At 39.2% G+C, this 24856-nt stretch overlaps 1 protein-coding gene across 1 annotated transcript; it reads left to right on the top strand.

Annotated features, from left to right (window-relative positions):
* The first annotated feature begins 4 nt into the window (after positions 1-4).
* LOC117344992 (valine--tRNA ligase-like) lies at positions 5-24242 on the top strand. Its single transcript, XM_033907906.1, has 25 exons — positions 5-430; positions 634-709; positions 1024-1124; positions 1385-1497; positions 1712-1876; positions 2306-2387; positions 3129-3248; positions 3502-3610; positions 5213-5392; positions 6386-6614; positions 7515-7596; positions 7706-7782; positions 8358-8430; positions 9222-9327; positions 14006-14076; positions 14333-14458; positions 14627-14731; positions 14916-15063; positions 15355-15482; positions 15692-15850; positions 16758-16958; positions 20219-20330; positions 20642-20823; positions 22314-22421; positions 22609-24242. Exons 1-25 carry the CDS (start codon positions 137-139, stop codon positions 22687-22689), a joined length of 3228 nt encoding a protein of 1075 aa, XP_033763797.1. The 5' UTR covers positions 5-136; the 3' UTR covers positions 22690-24242.
* The last annotated feature ends 614 nt before the right edge of the window (positions 24243-24856 follow it).

The following is a 24856-nucleotide window of genomic DNA, read 5'->3' as shown; positions in this document are numbered from 1 at the left end:
TAAAACATTTTAATATTCGTTATTAGTGTCTATATGGGCTATATATATGGATAAATATAGGGCCTATATGTTAACGTATTTTCCACTGTTCAATGTATCGCTCTTCTGTCATTGAAGGTGAAAAAGTAAATCCAATATGTCAGCTCCCATGATATCGTACTGTGTTTCACGTACCTGCTATAAAAAATACGGAATAAGGCTTTTAGCGAAATATCCATGTTGGCATAGAAATGTGAAATTCAAGAACACTTGGATTGCAAGAGATAGAGAAAGTTCGTATGCCCCTGGACAGTTATTTGATTATCTGAAATGGAGGCTGACATTGAGCTCTGTCGGCTCCTGCAGGCGGTTCCACTGTCGCGTTGTTTCCCGTGTTAATGCCGATGGATCTAATGAGACAGCCAGTAACACACTACGAGAACAAAATCAGGTTAGGTCCACACTGTTAATGATAAAAATAATATTTATTCCAGATATCAAGAATTAGGGGATTCATTTTCATTTATATCTATAGATTTAGTTTTGCTAATGCTATGTTAACTTCTGTCCTTCTAATCAATGAAATAATTGTCTTTCTCATCAACAATAAACCAGAAAGTGATAACCATGCAGGTATATCATTTAATTTTATAGGATAGCAAAGGGAAGACTGAGAAGACCAAACATGGAGCAACATATGATATACCAACACCACCTGGTCAGAAAAAAGGTAGAACCCTTTATAGTCAGTTTATATGATATACAATACAGTACAATTACTACAAGGAATTCAAATGTTTAACCTTCGGATCAACACCACATAGCATATTATTATGATACATAATGTTGATTATTAGATATATAACATAGTTACACAAATAACGAACACGAAGACAATTTAATGAGTCAACTCGTACCTGGACTGGGCCTTGAGGTACATGTATGTGTAATTGTGTAATACATGATATTATATATCCAATAGATCAGCTTGATATCTGAGGCCTTAGTGAAATACTTACATATGATAAAAGTCAATCCTTTCAGACACAACAAGACCTCTGCCCAGTGTTTACAGTTCAGAGTTTGTGGAGGCAGCATGGTATGACTGGTGGGTAGAACAAGGCTACTTCAAGCCAGATACAAAGGTGTGTATATAGATTGTCTGAAATATTACACATGTGATTATAATAAAATACCAAGGTGTGTATATAGATTGTCTGAAATATTACACATGTGATTATAATAAAATACCAAGGTGTGTATATAGATTGTCTGAAATATTACACATGTCATTATAATAAAATAAATCAGACCCTTTGATTATTTACTCGATCACTTCCCATGACAATTAAAACTGGGAAAGGGAGGACAATATGTAGTGGTTTGTAATCTCTGTATATTTAAGATAAAGCCAGGAGAGGAGAGGTTTGTGATGTGTTTGCCCCCACCTAACGTGACAGGGACCCTACACCTGGGACACGCCCTCACATGCTCCATTCAGGATGCCATTGCTAGGTGGTATGTATGATTAAGCAGCACAGTGATTCAATAATATTGTCAACATCATTAAATTATAAGATTTCCCTGCCTTCTACAGCTCCAGCTTGTGTTAATCATCCAGTTAGAACAGTTAGAATAGGCCTATCATATTGTGACAGAACATACACCTGTTCCTAGTATACAATCAGTATTATGTCAGGTATAAATTGCTGATGTTTGTGATTATGAACAGGTACCGGATGAAAGGGCGTTCAGTGTTGTGGATCCCGGGATGTGACCATGCAGGTATTGCCACACAGGTTGTCGTTGAGAAACGACTTGCAAGGGAGCGCAACATTACACGACATGACATAGGCCGGGAACTCTTTGTTAAGGAGGTGTGGAAATGGAAACAAGAGTATGTATAATCTGGTTGAATCAGGCCTTATCTTATCAACATTTCAATATGTCTGCTTCCCAAATTCTTAGACTATATTTTACATTTATAGAATACACTTTGAAGTGTTTGACATAAATCACCCAGAAATATAGGACATACATACACGTTGTAGACCTACAGCTGCAAGAGCAAATTTCATAGTAATTAAACCGTGTGAGCTGGAGGGCATTGGTTCCAACCCTGTGTGCTGGAGGGTGCGGGTTCAAACCCTGTGTTCTGATGAGTATGCCCGTATGTGTTCAAACCCTGTGTGCTGGTGAGTGTTGGATCAAATCCTGTGTTCTGATGAGTATGCCCGTATGTGTTCAAACCCTGTGTGCTGGTGAGTGTTGGTTCAAATCCTGTGTACTGGGGCAAATTTTCACAGATATTACTGTGTGTTTCCAGAAAGGAGGACTCAATCCTGGAGCAGGTTAAGAAGCTTGGATCATCACTTGACTGGAGCAGGTCATGTTTCACCATGGATGAGGTTATTATCTCCCCTCCCATGTATACACTTCTTTATACTTTATTGTGTAACAAGATTATCTTACAAGGTGAAACATCAAGGTCCTTGTTAAAGTCATCCTCCACCCATCACTCTCCTCCACTTCTCTTCCCTCAACTCGCCACCACTCTATTCTTTTCACTTCCCTTCCCTCAACTACCCTCCATGCACTTTCCTCAACTTCCCTTCCCTCAACTGCCCTCCACTCACTCCTCTTCACTCACACTCCTCCACTCACATTCATCCACTCACACCCCTCCACTCACACCCCTCCACTCACATCCATCCACTCACATCCATCCACTCACTCCTCTTCACTTCCTCCACTCACTCCCTTCCACTTCCCTTCACTCACACCTCTCCAATCACTGCCCTCAACTCTCCTTTCAAACACTCACCTCCACTCCATACCACTCCTCTCCCCTCTATCCACATCACTCCCCACCACTGCCCTCCACTCCCTACCACTGCCCTCCACTCCCTACCACTGCCCTCCACTCCCTACCACTGCCCTCCACTCCCCTCAACTTCCCTCCACTGCCCTCCCCTCCACTCCCAAACACTCCCCTCAACTTCCCTCCACTGCCCTCCCCTCCACTCCCAAACATTCCCCTCCACTGCCCTCCACTGCCCTCCACTCCACTCCCCTCAACTCAACTCCACTCCACTCAACTCAACTCTACTCCATGTTTAAATATTCATACATTCCTCTTTGTTTTACAGAAGTTATCGTCCGCAGTAACAGAGGCCTTTGTACATCTCCATGACGAAGGCCTTATCTTCCGGAGTAAGCGTATGGTTAATTGGTGCTGTCACCTCAAGTCTGCCATCTCTGACATTGAGGTCAGTTATTATTTATGTCAAGGTCATCTAGAATATTTCTCTTTTTAATTGTACTTCAGTCAAAGCCCTCCTGTCAGTATTACCTAAATTTATATTGGTATCACCTACATTGAATTTGAACTGTGACCTTTGTACAGATGTTGGAGACCTGCAACATTGACCTTTGTGACCTTTTGCACAGATGATCTACAAACATTGACCTCTGTGACCTTTGTACAGATGAGCTGCAGACCTCTATGTTTGTTGATTGTAGATTGAGCAAGTCTCACTTGAGGGACCAACTAAAGTCAAGTTGCCCGGATATGAGGAAGAAGTAGAGATGGGAGTTATCACAACCTTCTCCTATCCAGTGGTAGGATCAGGTTGGTACTTTATTTCATTGAGTATTTCAATGTACTTTTTGTATTAAATGTTGACAGTCCATGTTAATTCAGTGAGCAAAATTATCTAGTAACTATTTTTTGGATTTAGAATATTTCTGCGTTAAGTTTTTGGTGCAAGTGTTGAAAGGTATTAATACATCAATTTATAATTGTACTAGGGTGCTGATAATTGGCAATAGAGTCCCTCTGGGGTTAAACTATCCCCTGCCAGAGTAAAACTGAAAGATTTTTTTGGGAAAAACCAGAATTTTCAAATTTTTGGATTTAGAATATTTCTGCGTTAATTTTTTGGTGCAAGTGTTGAAAGGTATTAATACATCACTTTATAATTGTACTAGGGTGCTGATATTTCGCAATAGAGTCCCTATGGAGTAAGACAAACCCTTCTTTGAGTAAAACTTTAAAAAAAAAATTGATTTTTTCTTTTTAAATCTATGTTTTTTTGTTTTTGCTTTTAAATCTTTGGACTTTGTGTTAAGTTTATGTTGTGAGTGTTGAAAGCCATAGTAATACATGGTATTAGGTTCCCTGTGGGGGTTAAACTATCCCTTGCCGGAGTTAAACTGAAAGATTGTTTTGGGGAAAAAACACATTTTTAAAATTTGTGTGCAAATGTTGAAAGCTATTAACACGTCACTTATACTGGTCCACATTTTTCAAGGGAGACAACTCTCATTAGGATAATATTTTGTCAAAAAATTGAAGAAATATGTCCAAAAGCAATTACATTTGTATTTAATATATTCATTTAACAACAGCATAGCTTGTCTCCCGAATGTTTGTCAATAAATAATTTATATATATATATATAAAATGGTATGGTTTTGAAAATTGCATAAATTCACAAAACATAATCTGATCAAGTAAACAATATAAATATTATTAATGCAATTTGCGAAACCATTCCAATCAATATATTTTAATTATTTATTGACAAACATTTGCGAGACGAGCTATGCTGTTCTCCAATAGCTCTTGTTTATCATTTTTGTTTGTCTTGCAGTCCACATTTAATTTGAATGTGATGCTTAATCTAGTCCATTTACAAATAATATCAAAAAAAGACAGGTGGATATATTGTGTTGACAGGTGGATATTGTGTTTGAAAAGCACAGACTCCATTCATTGAGAAAATATAATGTTTGTCTTTGTTATAAAATTTCTTTTCACAAAGATTTTATTTGTGAAAAAGAAAACACAAAAAACAAATGCTATAAAAGATGATTGCTCCAATGAAGTAATACAACGATGCTCTGTATGACATAAACTCCAGATGAGGTCATTGCTGTGTCCACTATATATTCCAGATAAGGTCATTGCTGTGTCCACTATATATTCCAGATAAGGTCATTGCTGTGTCCACTATATATTCCAGATAAGGTCATTGCTGTGTCCACTATATATTCCAGATGAGGTCATTGCTGTGTCCACTATTATATTCCAGATAAGGTCATTGCTGTGTCCACTATATATTCCAGATAAGGTCATTGCTGTGTCCACTATATATTCCAGGTGAGGTCATTGCTGTGTCCACTATTATATTCCAGATAAGGTCATTGCTGTGTCCACTATATATTCCAGATGAGGTCATTGCTGTGTCCACTACTCGGCCAGAGACCATGTTGGGTGACACGGCTGTTGCTGTCCACCCTGACGACCCCCGCTACACCCACCTTCATGGAGTCCAGGTGTGGAACCCCTTGGCTAATCGGAGTTTCCCTGTGGTGTGTGATACCTATGTGGATCAGACCTTTGGTACAGGTATGGTAACGTTTGGAGAACATGAGTTTCCCTGTGTAGTACATGTATGGTAACATTTGGGGAACATGAGTTTCCCTGTGTAGTACAGGTATGGTAACATTTGGGGAACATGAGTTTCCCTGTGGTCTGTGATACTGTGGACCAGACCTTTAGTACAGGTATGGTAACGTTTGGGGAACATGAGTTTCCCTGTGTAGTACAGGTATGGTAACGTTTGGGGAACATGAGTTTCCCTGTGTAGTACATGTATGGTAACATTTGGGGAACATGAGTTTCCCTGTGTAGTACAGGTATGGTAACATTTGGGGAACATGAGTTTCCCTGTGGTCTGTGATACTGTGGACCAGACCTTTAGTACAGGTATGGTAACGTTTGGGGAACATGAGTTTCCCTGTGGTCTGTGATACCTATGTGGACCAGACCGTTGGCACAGGTATGGTAACGTTTGAGGAACATAAGTTTCCCTGTGTAGTACAGGTATGGTAACGTTTGGGGAACCAGAGTTTCCCTGTGGTCTGTGATACTGTGGACCAGACCTTTAGTACAGGTATGGTAACGTTTGGGGAACCAGAGTTTCCCTATGGTCTGTGATACTATAGACCAGACCTTTAGTACAGGTATGGTAACGTTTGAGGAACATGAGTTTCCCTGTGGTTTTTGAAACTGTGGACCTGACCATAAATAGGTTTGGGAATCCTTCAGGAACCAGTTTCCCTGTGGTCTATGTATTATAGTGTCATCTTTTTCATGTTTAGGTTAGTCTTTCTTTGTATCTTGTCACCTTATCTAGGAGTACATGATGCTGCTATATCGTGACTATATTTTGATTATGTTATGACTATTTCGTAGCTATCTTAAGACTTTATCATGACTTTAGTATTCAGTGTCTGAAAAATAAACATGAGATACTAATTCATACTGAAAGCTTATTTCTTTCTGATGATCTTAATGCTTGTTGAATTATTCCATGGTATTTCTATGTATATTTCATAGGTGCCGTTAAAATCACTCCTGCACATGACCCCAACGACACAGAAATCGGTCAACGACACAATCTCCTCAGCATCAATGTCATTGATGATGAAGGCAAGATGGAGAATGTCCCTGAGAAGTACTGTGGTATGAAAAGGTTCCATGCACGGGAAGCTGTCATACAGGATCTCAAAGACCAGGGACTCTACAGGGACACAAAGTCCCACTCAATGGTCCTACCCTTCTGTAGGTAAGGTCAAAGTTCATCAGTGGTCCTACCCTTCTGTAGGTAAGGTCAAAGTTCATCAGTGGTCTACCCTTCTCTAGGTAAAGTCAAAGTTCATCAGTGGTCTACCCTTCTCTAGGTAAGGTCAAAGTTCATCAGTGGTCCTACCCTTTTGTAGGTAAGGTCAAAGTTCATCAGCGGAAAAACACATACAATGGTCCTACCCTTCTGTAGGTAATGTCATGTTTATCAGAGGAATAACACATACGATCGTCCTACCCTTTTGTAAGTAAGATCAAAGTTCATCATCTAAACATGGGCCATACAATGGTTCTACCCTTTTGTAAATAAGGTCAAAGTTCATTAACTAAATATGGGCCATTCATAACCCTTCAAAGTCAAAGTTTGCCTATAAAAGTAGATATACTTTGCAGTCTTCTCTATTGTTTTCCCAAGTTTGTGTATACAACCTCTGTTTACAAAATATTGGAACACTTTTGTGTCGCCTTGAAAAGGTGACATATAGGTATTACTATGTCTGCGTTGTCGGCGGCGACGGCAGCGTCCGCACAATGGTTTCCGTGCAATAACTTGAGTTCCCTTTGGCCAATCAAACTCAAACTTCATACAGTGCTTCCTTACAAAAAGTGCTTGCTTGGGATTGCTTTTCAGGTTCCAAGGTCAAAAATCAAGGGTCAAGGTCACTTTCTATTAATAGAAAATTGGTTTCCATGCAATAACTCAAGTTACCTTTGGCCAATCAAACTCAAACTTCACACAGTGCTTCTTTACCAAAAGTGCTTGCTTTGGATTACTTTTCAGGGTCAAAGGTCATGGTAGCTGTTATTATTAATAGAAAATTGGTTTCCATGCAATAACTCGAGTTCCCTTCCGCCAATCAAAATGCTCCCCTTAATGTTGCAGTCGATCAAAGGATGTGATTGAACCTCGTCTTAAGGACCAGTGGTTTCTCAACTGTAAAGAGATGGCAGAACAGGCCATACAGGTAAGTCTATCATTTAATGGCTGTTCACATAACTTGTCAAAGGTTGATCTCACTGTTGTACCAATACTGTTCCTGTCTGTTGTACTTATACTGTTCCTCTCTGTCACAGAGTGTTAAGACTGGGAACCTCAAGTTGATCCCTGCCTCAGCAGACAAGTCTTGGTTTCACTGGCTGACCGACTGTCAGTAAGTAGTATTTAGTACTTATTCCCTTGGATACAGCTGGTAAGTAATTTAGATATTGTATTTATCTTGCAATGAGACACTATCTTAGACGAGAAGGCTTTGGAATTATACCCCCCCCCCCCCCCCCCCCCCCCCCCCCCACCCCCCCCACCCCCGACATATATGTTGACCATGGAACACTGTTCACTTTTGAAACCTCAGTTTTACATTTTAAGAAAATGGCCGCCATTTACTAGATTCTGATTGGTCATGAGTTATGAGTTGGCCCCCATATGACATGCGCTGATGTCTTTGGGATAAAATACATTAAAAAAAACCTGACAGGGCATATTATGGGATGTTTGAAAATAGGGCAGGGCGCTAGAAAATAAAGCTGGGTGCATTTTTACTTTCCAGATTGAGAGCTGGTCACCACGCCCTGTTAAGTCGACCTAGCTGGAACACTTAGTCTGCCTGTTTATATTGCAATTCTATTAATAATACTTACATATGTAATAGTGTAATAATTTTAAGCCCACGCCCCTTCTTAGTGTTAGACCTCAATACAAGTGAATTACCACTCAGTTCTGTTACAGAGACTGGTGCCTGTCACGTCAGATTTGGTGGGGTCACAGAGTACCAGCCTACTTCATCACCATTAGTAACCAGGTAAGGTATACGAACCACCTTATCACATGACACCATCATTGTTCAAGATGATAGTATGTGTCCTGTATCCTACTATGGTCCTAGTTGTTTGTGTGTAGCGTCTATGTATTTGTTGATATTCTAGTAATTAAATATCAATTTATTACTCTATCCAGAAATTAAAAATTAATGTCAATTTATCACTCTATCTAGAAATTAAATGTCAATTTATCACGTTAGTGTTGCAAGTGACTAAGGGATTCATGGTATTATGAGTCAGAGTTGATGTATTATACTTCATGGCTGGGATCATTAGGGGGTGGGGAACTACAGATTAGGGGGTGAGAGTATTGTAGGTCAGGGGTGGGATCATTAGGGGGCGGGGAACTACAGATTAGGGGGTGAGAGTATTGTAGGTCAGGGGTGGGATCATTAGAGGGGCGGGGAACTACAGATTAGGGGGTGAGAGTATTGTAGGTCAGGGGTGGGATCATTAGGGGGCGGGGAACTACAGATTAGGGGGTGAGAGTATTGTAGGTCAGGGGTGGGATCATTAGGGGGCGGGGAACTACAGATTAGGGGGTGAGAGTATTGTAGGTCAGGGGTGGGATCATTAGGGGGCGGGGAACTACAGATTAGGGGGTGAGAGTATTGTAGGTCAGGGACGGGATCATTAGGGGGCAGAGAACAGCAGATTAGGGCATGAGTTTATAAAAAACCTACATCTATTTCTGTTTTTGTATTTGCATTTTTGGTTGCGCCTTTTCATTTATTTGTACATCTGATACAGCTTTGTCATTAATGTTATACAGCCCAGTGCTGAGGGAGTGTGGTTTAGTGGTCGAACAGCTGAGGAGGCTCGCAATAAAGCTGCCATCAATCTAGGAGTGTCAGCTGACTTATTGTATCTACAACAAGGTATGGGGTACTGTAGGGGTGTCACCTATTGTATCTACAACAAGGTATGGTGTACTGTAGGGGTGTCACCTATTGTATCTACAACAAGGTACGGTGTACTGTAGGGGTGTCACCTATTGTATCTACAACAAGGTACGGTGTACTGTAGGGTGTCACCTATTGTATCTACAACAAGGGATGGTGTACTGTAGGGTTGTCACCTATTGTATCTACAACAAGGTACAGTGTACTGTAGGGGTGTCACCTATTGTATCTACAACAAGGTACGGTGTACTGTAGGGTTGTCACCTATTGTATCTACAACAAGGTACAGTGTACTGTAGGGTGTCACCTATTGTATCTACAACAAGGTACGGTGTACTGTAGGGGTGTCACCTATTGTATCTACAACAAGGTACGGTGTACTGTAGGGTGTCACCTATTGTATCTACAACAAGGTACGGTGTACTGTAGGGGTGTCACCTATTGTATCTACAACAAGGTACAGTGTACTGTAGGGGTGTCACCTATTGTATCTACAACAAGGTATGGGGTACTGTAGGGTGTCACCTATTGTATCTACAACAAGGTATGGGGTACTGTAGGGTGTCACCTATTGTATCTACAACAAGGTACAGTGTACTGTAGGGGTGTCACCTATTGTATCTACAACAAGGTACGGTGTACTGTAGGGTGTCACCTATTGTATCTACAACAAGGTATGGGGTACTGTAGGGTGTCACCTATTGTATCTACAACAAGGTATGGTGTACTGTAGGGTGTCACCTATTGTATCTACAACAAGGTATGGTGTACTGTAGGGGTGTCACCTATTGTATCTACAACAAGGTATGGTGTACTGTAGGGGTGTCACCTATTGTATCTACAACAAGGTATGGGGTACTGTAGGGGTGTCACCTATTGTATCTACAACAAGGTACAGTGTAATGTAGGGGTGTCACCTATTGTATCTACAACAAGGTACAGTGTACTGTAGGGTGTCACCTATTGTATCTACAACAAGGTACAGTGTACTGTAGGGGTGTCACCTATTGTATCTACAACAAGGTACAGTGTACTGTAGGGGTGTCACCTATTGTATCTACAACAAGGTACAGTGTACTGTAGGGGTGTCACCTATTGTATCTACAACAAGGTACAGTGTACTGTAGGGGTGTCACCTATTGTATCTACAACAAGGTATGGGGTACTGTAGGGTGTCACCTATTGTATCTACAACAAGGTATGGTGTACTGTAGGGTGTCACCTATTGTATCTACAACAAGGTACGGTGTACTGTAGGGGTGTCACCTATTTTATCTACAACAAGGTATGGTGTACTGTAGGGGTGTCACCTATTGTATCTACAACAAGGTACAGTGTACTGTAGGGTGTCACCTATTGTATCTACAACAAGGTATGGGGTACTGTAGGGTGTCACCTATTGTATCTACAACAAGGTACAGTGTACTGTAGGGGTGTCACCTATTGTATCTACAACAAGGTACAGTGTACTGTAGGGGTGTCACCTATTGTATCTACAACAAGGTACAGTGTACTGTAGGGGTGTCACCTATTGTATCTACAACAAGGTATGGGGTACTGTAGGGTGTCACCTATTGTATCTACAACAAGGTACAGTGTACTGTAGGGTGTCACCTATTGTATCTACAACAAGGTATGGTGTACTGTAGGGGTGTCACCTATTGTATCTACAACAAGGTATGGTGTACTGTAGGGGTGTCACGTATTGTATCTACAACAAGGTACGGTGTACTGTAGGGGTGTCACCTATTGTATCTACAACAAGGTACAGTGTACTGTAGGGTGTCACCTATTGTATCTACAACAAGGTACAGTGTACTGTAGGGGTGTCACCTATTGTATCTACAACAAGGTACGGTGTACTGTAGGGTGTCACCTATTGTATCTACAACAAGGTATGGTGTACTGTAGGGTGTCACCTATTGTATCTACAACAAGGTATGGTGTACTGTAGGGGTGTCACCTATTGTATCTACAACAAGGTATGGTGTACTGTAGGGTGTCACCTATTGTATCTACAACAAGGTACAGTGTACTGTAGGGGTGTCACCTATTGTATCTACAACAAGGTACAGTGTACTGTAGGGGTGTCACCTATTGTATCTACAACAAGGTACAGTGTACTGTAGGAGTGTCACCTATTGTATCTACAACAAGGTATGGTGTACTGTAGGGTGTCACCTATTGTATCTACAACAAGGTACAGTGTACTGTAGGGGTGTCACCTATTGTATCTACAACAAGGTACAGTGTACTGTAGGGGTGTCACCTATTGTATCTACAACAAGGTATGGGGTACTGTAGGGGTGTCACCTATTGTATCTACAACAAGGTACAGTGTACTGTAGGGTGTCACCTATTGTATCTACAACAAGGTACAGTGTACTGTAGGGGTGTCACCTATTGTATCTACAACAAGGTACAGTGTACTGTAGGGTGTCACCTATTGTATCTACAACAAGGTACAGTGTACTGTAGGGGTGTCACCTATTGTATCTACAACAAGGTACGGGGTACTGTAGGGTGTCACCTATTGTATCTACAACAAGGTACGGTGTACTGTAGGGGTGTCACCTATTGTATCTACAACAAGGTATGGTGTACTGTAGGGGTGTCACCTATTGTATCTACAACAAGGTACAGTGTACTGTAGGGGTGTCACCTATTGTATCTACAACAAGGTACAGTGTACTGTAGGAGTGTCACCTATTGTATCTACAACAAGGTATGGTGTACTGTAGGGTGTCACCTATTGTATCTACAACAAGGTACAGTGTACTGTAGGGGTGTCACCTATTGTATCTACAACAAGGTACAGTGTACTGTAGGGGTGTCACCTATTGTATCTACAACAAGGTACAGTGTACTGTAGGAGTGTCACCTATTGTATCTACAACAAGGTACGGTGTACTGTAGGGGTGTCACCTATTGTATCTACAACAAGGTACAGTGTACTGTAGGGGTGTCACCTATTGTATCTACAACAAGGTACGGTGTACTGTAGGGGTGTCACCTATTGTATCTACAACAAGGTATGGGGTACTGTAGGGGTGTCACCTATTGTATCTACAACAAGGTACAGTGTACTGTAGGGTGTCACCTATTGTATCTACAACAAGGTACAGTGTACTGTAGGGTGTCACCTATTGTATCTACAACAAGGTATGGTGTACTGTAGGGGTGTCACCTATTGTATCTACAACAAGGTATGGGGTACTGTAGGGGTGTCACCTATTGTATCTACAACAAGGTATGGTGTACTGTAGGGGTGTCACCTATTGTATCTACAACAAGGTACAGTGTACTGTAGGGGTGTCACCTATTGTATCTACAACAAGGTATGGTGTACTGTAGGGTGTCACCTATTGTATCTACAACAAGGTACGGTGTACTGTAGGGGGTGTCACCTATTGTATCTACAACAAGGTACAGTGTACTGTAGGGTGTCACCTATTGTATCTACAACAAGGTATGGGGTACTGTAGGGGTGTCACCTATTGTATCTACAACAAGGTACAGTGTACTGTAGGGGTGTCACCTATTGTATCTACAACAAGGTATGGGGTACTGTAGGGTGTCACCTATTGTATCTACAACAAGGTACAGTGTACTGTAGGGGTGTCACCTATTGTATCTACAACAAGGTATGGTGTACTGTAGGGTGTCACCTATTGTATCTACAACAAGGTACGGGGTACTGTAGGGTGTCACCTATTGTATCTACAACAAGGTATGGGGTACTGTAGGGTGTCACCTATTGTATCTACAACAAGGTACAGTGTACTGTAGGGTGTCACCTATTGTATCTACAACAAGGTACAGTGTACTGTAGGGGTGTCACGTATTGTATCTACAACAAGGTACGGTGTACTGTAGGGGTGTCACCTATTGTATCTACAACAAGGTACAGTGTACTGTAGGGTGTCACCTATTGTATCTACAACAAGGTACGGTGTACTGTAGGGGTGTCACCTATTGTATCTACAACAAGGTATGGTGTACTGTAGGGGTGTCACCTATTGTATCTACAACAAGGTATGGTGTACTGTAGGGTTGTCACCTATTGTATCTACAAGGTACGGTGTACTGTAGGGGTGTCACCTATTGTATCTACAACAAGGTATGGGGTACTGTAGGGGTGTCACCTATTGTATCTACAACAAGGTATGGTGTACTGTAGGGGTGTCACCTATTGTATCTACAACAAGGTACGGTGTACTGTAGGGGTGTCACCTATTGTATCTACAACAAGGTATGGTGTACTGTAGGGGTGTCACCTATTGTATCTACAACAAGGTATGGGGTACTGTAGGGTGTCACCTATTGTATCTACAACAAGGTATGGTGTACTGTAGGGTGTCACCTATTGTATCTACAACAAGGTATGGGGTACTGTAGGGGTGTCACCTATTGTATCTACAACAAGGTATGGTGTACTGTAGGGGTGTCACCTATTGTATCTACAACAAGGTACAGTGTACTGTAGGGTGTCACCTATTGTATCTACAACAAGGTATGGGGTACTGTAGGGTGTCACCTATTGTATCTACAACAAGGTATGGTGTACTGTAGGGTGTCATTAATATGATATTTTAGTGTAGTTTGTTATGTTATCTGGGACAGACTGATGTTTACTGTTTGTACATATTTCCAGATGATGACGTCCTTGACACGTGGTTTTCCTCGGCTTTATTTCCGTTCTCTTCTCTGGGCTGGCCCACTCAGGTGAGTTACAATCGACCCTCCTCTGGTCTTTAGTCTACCTTCTCACAAGTTAGTTTATGTAATTTCTCTCTAATAACGTGCTGACTGTTTTGAGTTTTATATCTCCTGTATTGGTAAAGATCAGGTGTTTTTGTACCTTTACATATATTCTGATGCTGATGTAGTTACTTTTATTATTATTAATTCTTAATTATATAATGCTTTTGTGTGACTTATTTGTATATATCATAAAATTTATTCTACAATTATTACATAGACAACAGATTTAGAGAGATTCTATCCCACAAGCCTCCTAGAGACAGGAAGTGACATCATGTTTTTCTGGGTAGCGAGAATGGTCATGCTTGGATATAAACTCACTGGTCAACTCCCATTTACAGAGGTAACTTACACTTGATTTGTTTACATTAAATACACAGTTAATTAAAGATGGTTCTAAACCTATAAGTTCTTTGTTTTTACTTGTATTCATGTTTTTTTTCCTTTTTATTCATTTTCTTTTGATCTTAAGACTAACAGTAAATACAATGTATATTATTTTTTGTTTTAGGTTTTACTTCATGGGACTTTACGTGATGCTCATGGTAGGAAGATGAGTAAATCTCTCGGGAATGTGATTGATCCTATGGATGTGATACATGGAATCTCATTACAGGTAAGATTAATCTCATTACAGGTAAGATCAGTCTCATTACAGGTAAGATCATGGAATCTCATTACAGGTAAGATCATGGAATCTCATTACAGGTAAGATTATTTGCATCATTTCACTGAATGGAATATATTACTTCAATTTTAATCTTTCATGTACATGGTCTTGTTTAATTTCCACATGCCAGGAGCTCCAACAGCAGGTGAAACAAAGTAACCTTGACCCTTCAGAGGTCACCAAAGCTCAGGAAGGTCAGGCGAAGGATTACCCACAAGGCATCCAGGCTTGTGGTACGGACGGCCTGAGATTCGGACTCTGTTCCATTGACTACAGTGGTAAGGGGTTACATTGGTTTATTATCTAACATTTCTCCAATCTCTTTGATCATTAGTGGTGGGAATTGGTTCTGAACCATTATATACAAGTATGATATATCAACAGAGCCGTTTATACAAGTATAATATATTAACAGAGCCGTTTATACAAGTATAATATATTAACAGAGCCGTTTATACAAGTATAATATATTAACAGAGCCGTTTATACAAGTATAATATATTCACAGAGCCCTGTATACAAGTATAATATATTAACTGAGCCCTACACATTGTAGTTTTCTGTTTCAGCCCAAGCAGTAAACCTTGATATGGGACACATAGACAGTAAGCGTCGCATGTGTAACAAGATTTGGCAGGGCTTTCATTTCTTCCAGGCAAATCTTGAACCTGACTTCAAACCCGCAGTAAACTTCAAGGTGAGCTGTGTGTAATTGTTACTTGTCTCCCATAAATATAGTTCCTTGATAATGTAATCAGAAAAGTGATACGACTTTTCCTTCCCAGACATAAGTGAATCAGGAAATCACATTTCCCTTGTGTAAAAGTATACAATGTCCTCCCTTACCTATTCACCTCTAGTCACATGATTGAAATGCTAATTTTGATGTTGATCTCAATTTTGCAGTCGGACGTCATGGTGACCAACTTGATGGACCGGTGGATACTCAGTCGTCTAAGTCACATGGTCGTGTCATGTGACAGGTACTTCACAGACTATAAGCTACATGGCGTGACAGATTGCCTGCAGACGTTCTGGATCAGTGACTTTTGTGACATATATCTGGTAAACCTGCATGGCAGACCTTAGCGTTCACATTGTGTTGTCTTTCTTAACTTATCTATTGAGTATGTATTCATTTCTGTTTCCATGACAGCGTCAGCTGAGTACAGACTAAGTATTCAGTTCTGTTTCTATGACAGCGTCAGCTGAGTACAGACTAAGTATTCAGTTCTGTTTCCATGACAACATCAGCTGAGTACAGACTAAGTATTCAGTTCTGTTTCCATGTAGACGTCAGCTGAGTACAGACTAAGTATTCAGTTCTGTTTCCATGACAACATCAGCTGAGTACAGACTATGTATTCAGTTCTGTTTCCATGTAGACGTCAGCTGGGTACATTTTGTTGATGATAACTTGATGAACATCAGGTTTAGCTCACCTGCCTGAAGGGCAAGTTTATGTTGTGGTGTGGCGTCCAGCCTCCGCAGCATCAACCTCTTCTTAATATGTCAATAACAAAGAAACCCAGAAATCTGATATTAGGTCAGTAGCATGCTTGGCTCAAGTTTGTTCAAATGAATGACCTTGACCTACATTCAAGGTCACAGGGTAATATTTTTCCCCTGGAATAAACAAGAGAACTGGTTCATGATGTAGGCCAAGAGAATGCTCGGATGAAGAGCTATACATTTTGTCGAAATAAATATACTTAGTCTAAAGACATGAAGAAGGCATTCAGTTTACCATCCACATAATGATAACTTTAAATTGCATTAGTGGCATGCGATTGGTACAGGCCCTTGGGGCCTCTTGTCTAGTCGTTCACTTGAGTGGCTTTAGCATTTAATTTGATACTTCATCTCCGATCCATACTTGATGAGGATAAAATTATACCCTAAAAAACCAGGCACGTCCTTAAATGACCCTGGCTGTTAATAGGACACTAAACAAAATAAACTTGTTTTACAGGAGTCTGTGAAACCCTTATTTAGGGAGGACAATAGCAGGGCTGACACAGCCAAACAAGTGATGTGGTACTCTATAGAAACATTCCTTCGTGCTCTCAGTCCTTTAATGCCCTACCTGACTGAGGAGCTGTACCAACGGTTACCGACGGCAACTGACCGCCCGGAGAGTGTGTGTATCAGTCATTACCCGTCTGTAGAGGAGGTAAGTCTAACAGATGTCTCAATATACATTTACCTGTCACCGGTATAAGTTAGATTATTATAGATAAATATACATTTACCTGTCACCGGTATGCCAGGTGAGTTAAATGATGATTAGATAAATATACATTTATCTGTCACCGGTATAAGTTAAATGATGATAGATAAATATACATTTACCTGTCACCAGTATAAGTTAAATAATGATTAGATAAATATACACTTACCTGTCACCGGTATAAGTTAAGTTAATGATTAGATAAATATACATTTACCTGTCACCGGTATAAGTTAAATAATGATTAGATAAATATACATTTACCTGTCAACGGTATAAGTTAAATAATGAATATTTACATTTGGATGGCAAAGCCATGATATAGACAAACTAAACAAATTTGCAGTCTATGAGAGTATAACTGACACCCAAAGCGTGACACCATTCTATGCATAACTGACACCCAAATCGTGCATTCGGGTGTTATTCATACGCGACCGGATCCCCCGGAACTACTTGCAACCAATGTAAACAAATGGCATCTTATCATTGCTCATCATGCTATCGGATAGAGTACGAGACCAGAAAACAAATCTTAAAATGTAAAACGAAAATAAAGGTAAGAATGGTTAACAATCACGAAAATGGAAATAAAACAAGATTTAATAAACACATATGTTGACAGATATTTGTTCCGGGGCCAGAGTGGAAAATCATTACACACCACATTGTTTGCGCGCCACCGCCATCCAGTGTTTGAATGACAAAAAATTTGAAACCCGACACATCATGTTTATGTCAAATCATAAGAACGGGGCTTCTCTCCGGTCGTACAATAGAACAGTTTCTTCTTCACAAAAGAAAGCATCAAGTGGTGCATTACCGTGTCTAACGCATCCTAAACTTGAAACAGCCATGGTACCCGTCACAAGCAAAGTTGTCGCTGAAGCTCGTCTAACTCCCTCGGCCACTGTCACTTCTCTCATTGGTCGTATCCCTGACACCGGTGCTGTTGTAGCTACTATAAACTGTAATTAGGTTTCCATGCAATCAAAGAACATGTTTACATCTGGTTTTTTGGCGAATTCCACTTTCTCCCACTGCACATTTAACTTTCATAGCTAAACTCTGTCAATGCTGTCAGCCGTTGCGTGCGCGTGGTGACGGGTGAAATTTCCATCCGCATAATTGTTCCGGATGGTAAATTTTTAAAAAAAATCCGAAATCGTTAACAAACTGAATAATTCATCCGTATATTCTGAAATACTGACTACCAATATTATTGATATTGTTATTAAAATATCTGATGATGTTTTCAGTATTTTTTTAATGATTTCCACGCACTATTTTTTTTATTTTTTTTTGCCAATCAGCACGTAAATCACAATAGGCTGTTCTATTTGTTGACCTCTGACAGTGGAAACGTCGGTAAAAGTCAGATTTCAAATATAATGAAAATTAAAGTTGAAATCGAAAAGAAACTAATATAGAAAACGTAAATATAAACATTAAACTGTCTTTTTATGGATTATATGGTCTATATAGATGCCAGAGCTTTGCAGACAATCATTTCATAATGCGCTAGCGCGCATTATGAAGATTGTCTGCAAAGCTCTGGCATCTATATAGACCATATAATCCATAAAAAGACAGTTTAATGCTTAATTAGATAAATATACAATTACCTGTCACCGGTATAAGTTAACTAATGATTAGATAAATGAACATTTACCTGTCATCAGTATAGGTTAAGTGATGATTAGATAAATATACATTTACCTGTCACCGGTATAAGTTAGATAATGATGATAGATGTGGGCAATATGCCTCTATATCCATATCTAAATAATGGAAGTTAATTATACTCCCGCAACGAAGTTAGGGGGGTATACTGGAATCAGGTTGTCTGTCCGTCCGTCCGTTCGTCCGTCCAACCGTCCGTCCGTCTGTCTGGAGACGTATTTTGTCCGGACAGCTCCTCCTAAACCGATAGGCCAATTCCGATGAAACTTCACACACATATTAATGATCATGTGTAGATGTGCATGCCACTTTATTTTTCTCAAAATTATGGTTGCTATGGCAACTGGTCACTATAAACAGGTTTTCTGATAAGAACCATAACTTTAAGTTTGTCCGGACAACTCCACCTAAACTAAATGGCCAATTTCACTGAAACTTCACACAAATATAGAGGACCATACATAGATGTGCATGCCATTTTTTTTTTTTTTTCAAAATTATGGTTGCTATGGCAACTGGTCACTATAAACAGGTTTTCCGATAAGAGCTATAACTTTATGCTTGTCCGGACAACTCCTCCTAAACCGAAGGGCCGATTTCAATGAAACTTCACACAAATATAGAGGACCATGTGTAGATATGCATGCCACTTTCTTTTTTTCAAAATTATGGTTGCTATGGCAACTGGTCACTATAAACAGGTTTTCTGATAAGAACCATAACTTTAAGTTTGTCCGGACAACTCCTCCTAAACTAAATGGCCAATTTCAATGAAACTTCACACAAATATACAGGACCATACATAGATGTGCATGCCACTTTCTTTTTTTTTGAAATTATGGTTGCTATGGCAACTGGTCACTATAAACAGGTTTTCCGATCAGAGCCATAACTTTATGCTTGTCCGGACAACTCCTCCTAAACTGAATGGTCAATTTCAATGAAACTTCACACAAATATACAGGACCATACATAGATGTGCATGCCACTTTCTTTTTTGTTTTGAAATTATGGTTGCTATGGCAACTGGTCACTATAAACAGGTTTTCCGATCAGAGCCATAACTTTATGCTTGTCCGGACAACTCCTCCTAAACTGAAGGGGCGATTTCAATGAAACTTCATACAAATTTAGAGGACCATGGGTAGATGTGCATGCCACTTTCTTTTTCTCAAAATTATGGTTGTTATGGCAACTGGTCACTATTTTACTGGGTTATCTTAGTTAGCCTCTAATTAACAGATCCAATTCACCATTGACTCATGCAGATTGCGGGGGTATTAGTCAGCCATCCTGGCGACAGTTCTAGTTGATCTATATGTATTTGTCATTGATAGACATGTACTTATGACTGTGTATTCCTTAAGAAGATTTGTTTAGTAGTTTAGAAAAACTGAAATGATTTTGACTCCATTTGGTACGTACCATACTTTTGTGGGTCTAAGTAAGGCATTATAAGGTAAATGAAGGATTCACCTCCATTGATATCTTCTGTAAATGACATGGTTTTTTCGTTGTAGGTTTCCTTCCAACATGAGAAATTAGAGGAAGCTGTTACCATAGTCAAGTTGTTGAAGAATGTAATATTATCTGTACAGATCCGGTACGGCATCAAATCCAAAACTCTGCCAGGTAATCACCATCAGATATACAATTATGTACCAAGATTATGGACCAGAACAAATATATAGAATTGTTACAGATCTGGTAAAGCATCAAATCCAATACTCTGCCATGTGAAAACCATCAGGTATACCAAAGTTATGGACCAAACAAAATATACAGAATTGTTACTGATCCAGTACAGCATCAGATCTAATATTCTGCCAGGTAATCACTATCAGATACACCTAGGTTATGGACCAGAACAAATATATCTAATTGTTGTAGGTTTGACTAAAGCTGTGTCTGTCATACAATGATTATATCTTTGTTTTCCACAGTGATGATCCAGGTGACAGATGAGGACCTACTAGAGACACTGTCAGAGGGATCTCTATTGACGACCTTACTGACACTGTCCAGGGCTGGGTCTGTTAACTTCCTCTCCACGGGCCAGTCACCTCCTAAAGGCAGCCTTTCCCTCACACCAAGCCCACAAGTCCAGGTTTTTTTAATGTTAAAGGTAGGTCATCGGTGATACTGTAAGGTCAAGGTCATCAGTAATACTGTGAGGTCAAGGTCATCAGTGATACCATAGTACAATGGTATCAGTGATACTGTGAGGTCAAGGTCATCAGTGATACTGTGAGGTCAAGGTCATCAGTGATACTAATGGTATCAGTGATGTACTTGTAGTAAGGTCAAGGTCATCAATGATACCTTTTAAAGTATTTACACGTACAATGGTATCAGTGACACTGTGCAGTCAAGGTAAACAGTGATACAATATGTTATCAGTTACATGATAAGGCCAAAGACAATAATAATTAAATAGGTCAAGGTCATCAGTGATACAGCAAGGTCAGCTTTATCTGTGAGACCATTAATATCCAGCAAATAAGTAATTATCACTGTTGAATTAATTTTTGTCTCGCCTGAAAAAGGTGACATATACATGTAGGTATCACTATGTTGGCGCCAGGTTTGGCAGCGTCTGCAGTGTCAGCGATGGCGGCATCCGCACAATGGTTTCCTTGCGATAACTTGAGTTCCCTTGGGCCAATCAAACTCGAACTTCATATAGTGCTTCCTTACCAAAAGTGCTTGCTTGGGATCACTTTTCATGTTCAAAGGTCAAAGGTCAAGGTCACATACTATTAATACAAAATTGCTTTCCATGCAATAACAGAGTTCCCTTGGGCCAATCAAACTCAAACTTTGTAATTGCTTCCTTATCAAAACTGTTTGCTTGAGATCACTTTTCAGGTTTGAAGGTCAAAGGTCAAAGTCACTTTTACTATAAATAGAAAAAAATTTTCCCATGTGATAACTCGCGTTAAAAAGCCAATAAGGCTCAAATTCATACAGTGCTTCCTTACAAAAAAGTGCTTGCTTAGATTGCTTTTCAGGTTCAGAGGTCAAAGGTCATTGTTACTATAAATAGAAAATAGTTTTGCTTGCGATAACTCGAGATCCCTTGGGCCAATCAAATGCAAACTTGATTTATTGCTTTCTTACAGGAAGTGCTTGCTTGTTTAAAATTCATCCCCTAGCTTGCTGTACAGGCGACACATCCACTTCCGTGGAATTCTTGTCATTGTTTAAGATTAAAATAAAAACGTAGCATTGTTATGTATCCTAAACATAATATATTGTCCTACAGTTTGTTGTAAATTATCAACACACTGCCATCACCTTTTATTGTAAACATTTAAAAGTTGAAAGAATAAGTAGAAGGAACCCAAATCACATGAGTACGGGCAAATATATTTTTCAATCCAGTCTTAAGAGCAAATTTTCTTTAGATTTGTTTTGAGTCTGACAATTCAAAGGTGAAAGGAGAATTGCATATTTAGTCATAAACTGATAGACCTCAACTAAAAAAAGGCCTAAAAAGTGATGGCTAAACCAGCACTATATATTATATCAAATTTCTTTCAATGGCATTGAATTTGCTTTGAACAGATATCTTTTCACCCTGTACAAGTACTCAGTAGTTCTGTTATTTTGTAGGGTATCATAGACCCAAAGAAGGAAATCAAGCGACTGGAAAATAAACTGAAGAGACTAGAAAAAACGATGAAAAACAAGTTAAAGAGGAAAAAGGACAGTGCAGACTTTGTAAGTTTTATATATCTTCTATTATTAAGAACGAAGAAAACTGACTTGTATGTGTATTAAATTTTCCATAGTTTACTTAAATATAAGACCTATTTTGGGATTTCAGAAATTTGGTTGATGTAAATAATTACAGAATTGTATATGTGTATGTGATTTTCAAATTAAATTAACTTTCCTTACATTACAGATTAAATTGCAAGAAGAAAAAGATAGTTATATCAAAGAAATTGCTGCTATGAAGAAATATGAAATGGAACAAACAGAATGAATGTTGACATCACAGACTTTGTCAGACAGTCAATAGTGAATGTTGACATCACAGACTTTGTCAGACAGTAAATAGTCAATGTTGACATCACAGATTTTGTCAGAGAGTAAATAGTGAATGTTGACATCACAGACTTTGTCAGGGAGTAAATAGTGAATATTGACATCACAGATTTTGTCAGAGAGTAAATAGCAAATGTTGACATCACAGATTTTGTCAGACAGTCAATAGTGAATGTTGACATTACAGATTTTGTCAGACTGTAAATAATCAATGTTGACATCACAGACTTTGTCAGACAGTAAATAGTGAATGTTGACATCACAGACTTTGTCAGACAGTCAATAGTAAATGTTGACATCAAAGACTTTGTCTGACAGTCAATAGTGAATGTTGACATTACAGACTTTGTCAGACAGTCAATAGTGAATGTTGACATCACAGACTTTGTCAGACAGTAAATAGTGAATGTTGACATCACAGACTTTGTCAGACAGTAAATAGTGAAAGTTGACATCAAAGACTTTGTCAGACAGTAAATAGTGAATGTTGACATCAAAGACTTTGTCAGACAGTAACTAGTGAATGTTGACATCACAGACATTATAACACAGTAAATAGCAAATGTTGACATCAGACTTTGTCTGACAGTCAATAGTGAATGTTGACATCACAGACTTTGTCTGACGGTCAATATTGAATGTTGACATCACAGACTTTGTCTGACGGTCAATATTGAATGTTGACATCACAGACTTTGTAAGACAGTCTATAGTGAATGTTGACATCACAGACTTTGTCAGACAGTAAATAGTGAATGTTGACATCACAGACTTTGTCAGACAGTAAATAGTGAATGTTGACATCACAGACTTTGTCAGACAGTCAATAGTAAATGTTGACATCAAAGACTTTGTCTGACAGTCAATAGTGAATGTTGACATTACAGACTTTGTCAGACAGTCAATAGTGAATGTTGACATCACAGACTTTGTCAGACAGTAAATAGTGAATGTTGACATCACAGACTTTGTCAGACAGTAAATAGTGAAAGTTGACATCAAAGACTTTGTCAGACAGTAAATAGTGAATGTTGACATCAAAGACTTTGTCAGACAGTAAATAGTGAATGTTGACATCACAGACTTTGTCTGACGGTCAATAGTGAATGTTGACATCACAGACATTATAACACAGTAAATAGCAAATGTTGACATCAGACTTTGTCTGACAGTCAATAGTGAATGTTGACATCAAAGACTTTGTCAGACAGTAAATATTGAATGTTGACATCAAAGACTTTGTCTGACAGTCAATAGTGAATGTTGACATCACAGACTTTGTAAGACAGTCTATAGTGAATGTTGACATCACAGATTTTAAACATTCGTGGTTTTGCCTTGATTTGAAGTAGCCCGGTGTGGATCTGACTTTCCACACAAGCTACAACTGTAGATAGTGTGTGTACACAAGCCTAATCTGTGATATAAAAGTAAAGACGAACTATAGTACCAGGTTATGTCAAAATTGTAAATAAACAATGAAGTAAAGCTGTTATATGTGTGATGTTATTGATTGTATGTGTAATGATAACAAAGCTGGTGCAGTATTTAATTTACTATAAGTCTCTGTACATATATACAAATCAATCTTGTATGAAGATTTATATAAAGATAATAAAAAATCATGTTATGAGATGTCTGCATGTTATGGTTAATATCTTTCACTACAATAGGTACTGAGTTTTTATAGGTGAGAAGAGAGTTCTAACTACCTCTGATACAACTAAGCCATGATGTACTTTTAAATGATGACCACACTTACTTTAAGTAACAGTAGTTATGATGTGAAAACTTACTTTCTTTCTATAGATAGTATGTATTTCAAGGGTTGGGATTGAGGTAATACAAGGATTGGGTTTGAGGTAATACAAGGGTTGGGTTTGAGGTATGACAAGGGTTAGGTTTGAGGTAATACAAGGGTTGGGTTTGAGGTATGACAAGGGTTAGGTTTGAGGTAATACAAGGGTTGGGTTTGAGGTATGACAAGGGTTAGGTTTGAGGTAATACAAGGGTTGGGTTTGAGGTATGACAAGGGTTAGGTTTGAGGTAATACAAGGGTTGGGTTTGAGGTAATACAAGGGTTGGGTTTGAGGTAATACACGGAT

Source organism: Pecten maximus, chromosome 2 (assembly GCF_902652985.1).
Source record: "Pecten maximus chromosome 2, xPecMax1.1, whole genome shotgun sequence".
In the NCBI taxonomy this organism is placed as follows: Eukaryota; Metazoa; Mollusca; class Bivalvia; order Pectinida; family Pectinidae; genus Pecten; species Pecten maximus.
Note: the sequence above shows the minus strand (reverse complement) of the source record. Positions and strands in the feature narration are given on the sequence as shown.

Excerpts from the sequence above, each read along its gene's own strand:
- LOC117344992 (XM_033907906.1), top strand. The coding sequence starts at position 137 with ATGTCAGCTCCCATGATATCGTACTGTGTTTCACGTACCTGCTATAAA. Across the intron at positions 7,783-8,357 it reads CACTGGCTGACCGACTGTCA|AGACTGGTGCCTGTCACGTC; the intron begins GTAAGTAGTATT and ends GTTCTGTTACAG. Across the intron at positions 14,459-14,626 it reads GTCAACTCCCATTTACAGAG|GTTTTACTTCATGGGACTTT; the intron begins GTAACTTACACT and ends TTTTTGTTTTAG.